Genomic DNA, 1,587 nt, shown 5'->3' on the forward strand with positions numbered 1-1,587 from the left:
TTTATAATTAGAAAGCCTAAACTTAATAAAATTTTAATAAAAACCTAAAGACAAATTCCAGAGATATTATAAGAATAGTAAGTATCAATTCAAACCTTTAGATTCATTCAAGTATTTTTTCAAATTTATTTACTGAAATTGACAAATAAAAATGTATGCATTTATTATTTGCAACAGGATGCTTTGAAGTATATATACATTGTGGAATGGTTAAGTGTAGCTAATTAACATACATATCTCACATAGTTATAAATTTTTTGTGGTGAGGACACTTATAGACTCTCTTAGCATTTTTCAGAAATAAAATATATCATTATTAACTATATTCACCAAGCTGTACAACAGATTTGTTGAACATATTTCTTCTACTTATTGTAATTTGGTTCAATTACTTTCAGTTCAGTTTGGCTTCAAATAAAACAAAAGTAACTTACCAAGTGTATTTATCTTGGCTGGGAAGTGGAAGATTTAATAACCATAAACATGGCTGTGGTTGTTTAAACTTCAGGAATGTGGTGTACGTTCACAAGGAAGTAGTGATATCTTCTTTTCTCTGCTTTTCTCTTCTTTTTTTTCTATTTTTCTTTCTTTTTGTGTTTTTTTTTTTTTGGAGGAAAGCTATCTTTAATTTGTATTTACTTGCAAGCAGACTTTCTAACAGTTGTTAGACTTCTTTTTATGAATACTATAGTCCTTTATTTAAATCTGTAGATTGTAGCTTAAGATTTTTCTGAATATACATACAACCTTTACCTCCTTTCATTTTTTTAAAGCCTTCATCGAACATTTGTTTTTGTATCCAAAATTCAGTGTCATTATCTTCTACAACCTTATCTGAATATTCTTCTTTTACATCTTTCTAGGGATCTTTCATTGAATCTTTCATAACCTCAAATTTAGCATAAGTATCCTCCAAGTTCTTCACTGAATCTTCTATCAACTCTTCTATAATATCTTTCTTATATTTTTATGAATCTTTCCCAAACCTTTCATTTGTAGTTTTGATTCTTTTTAAAAATTGTTTGATTAATTCTTTGAACCCTTTTCTTTCCTCCTAGATTAAGGTTCAGACTACTAAAATTGTTTTGTGAAATATGCTTTTGAATTATTCTTTCAGTTGAATGATTATCTCCAAGGACTACTTTCCCTTCTTTGCGTCCTTCTTTGCAGCCTTTTTGTCATCTTTCTTTGATTCAGCAGATGATGTGTCAGTATCTTTCTTGGCATCTTTCTTGGCATCTTTCTTGGCATCTTTCTTGGCATCTTTCTTGGCATCTTTTTTGGTATCGTCCTTTGGTTCACTTTCCGTACCACTGGGCTTCTTTTCAGCTTTGTCTTTTTTACTCTCCTTCTTCTTTGCATCTTTCTTGCTGTCCTTTGATTCATCACCTTTCTTTGCATCCTTATCCTTCTTTCCATCTCCTTTTTCAGGTTCTGAGACTTCAGTTGCATCTTTGCCCTTCTTTGTATCTTTTTTACCCTTTTTGTCATCTTTCTTTGAATCTGGTTTTTCACCTTCAGATCCGGTAGGTGAATCCTTGCCCTTCTTTGTATCTTTTTTACCCTTTTTATCATCTTTCTTCGGAC

At 30.8% G+C, this 1,587-nt stretch overlaps 1 protein-coding gene across 1 annotated transcript in view; it reads right to left on the bottom strand.

Moving 5' to 3' along the window:
• Positions 1 to 1,138: 1,138 nt before the first annotated feature.
• CYLC2 (cylicin, basic protein of sperm head cytoskeleton 2) overlaps positions 1,139 to 1,587 on the bottom strand; it is a 5,080-nt gene continuing 4,631 nt past the window's right edge. The window contains exon 5 of the mRNA XM_008567253.1: positions 1,139 to 1,419. Within this exon, the coding sequence (XP_008565475.1) occupies positions 1,139 to 1,419 (281 nt within the window). The remainder of the gene's footprint in view (positions 1,420 to 1,587) is intronic.

This window comes from Galeopterus variegatus, unplaced genomic scaffold (assembly GCF_000696425.1).
Source record: "Galeopterus variegatus unplaced genomic scaffold, G_variegatus-3.0.2 Scaffold306, whole genome shotgun sequence".
Taxonomy (NCBI): domain Eukaryota; kingdom Metazoa; phylum Chordata; class Mammalia; order Dermoptera; family Cynocephalidae; genus Galeopterus; species Galeopterus variegatus.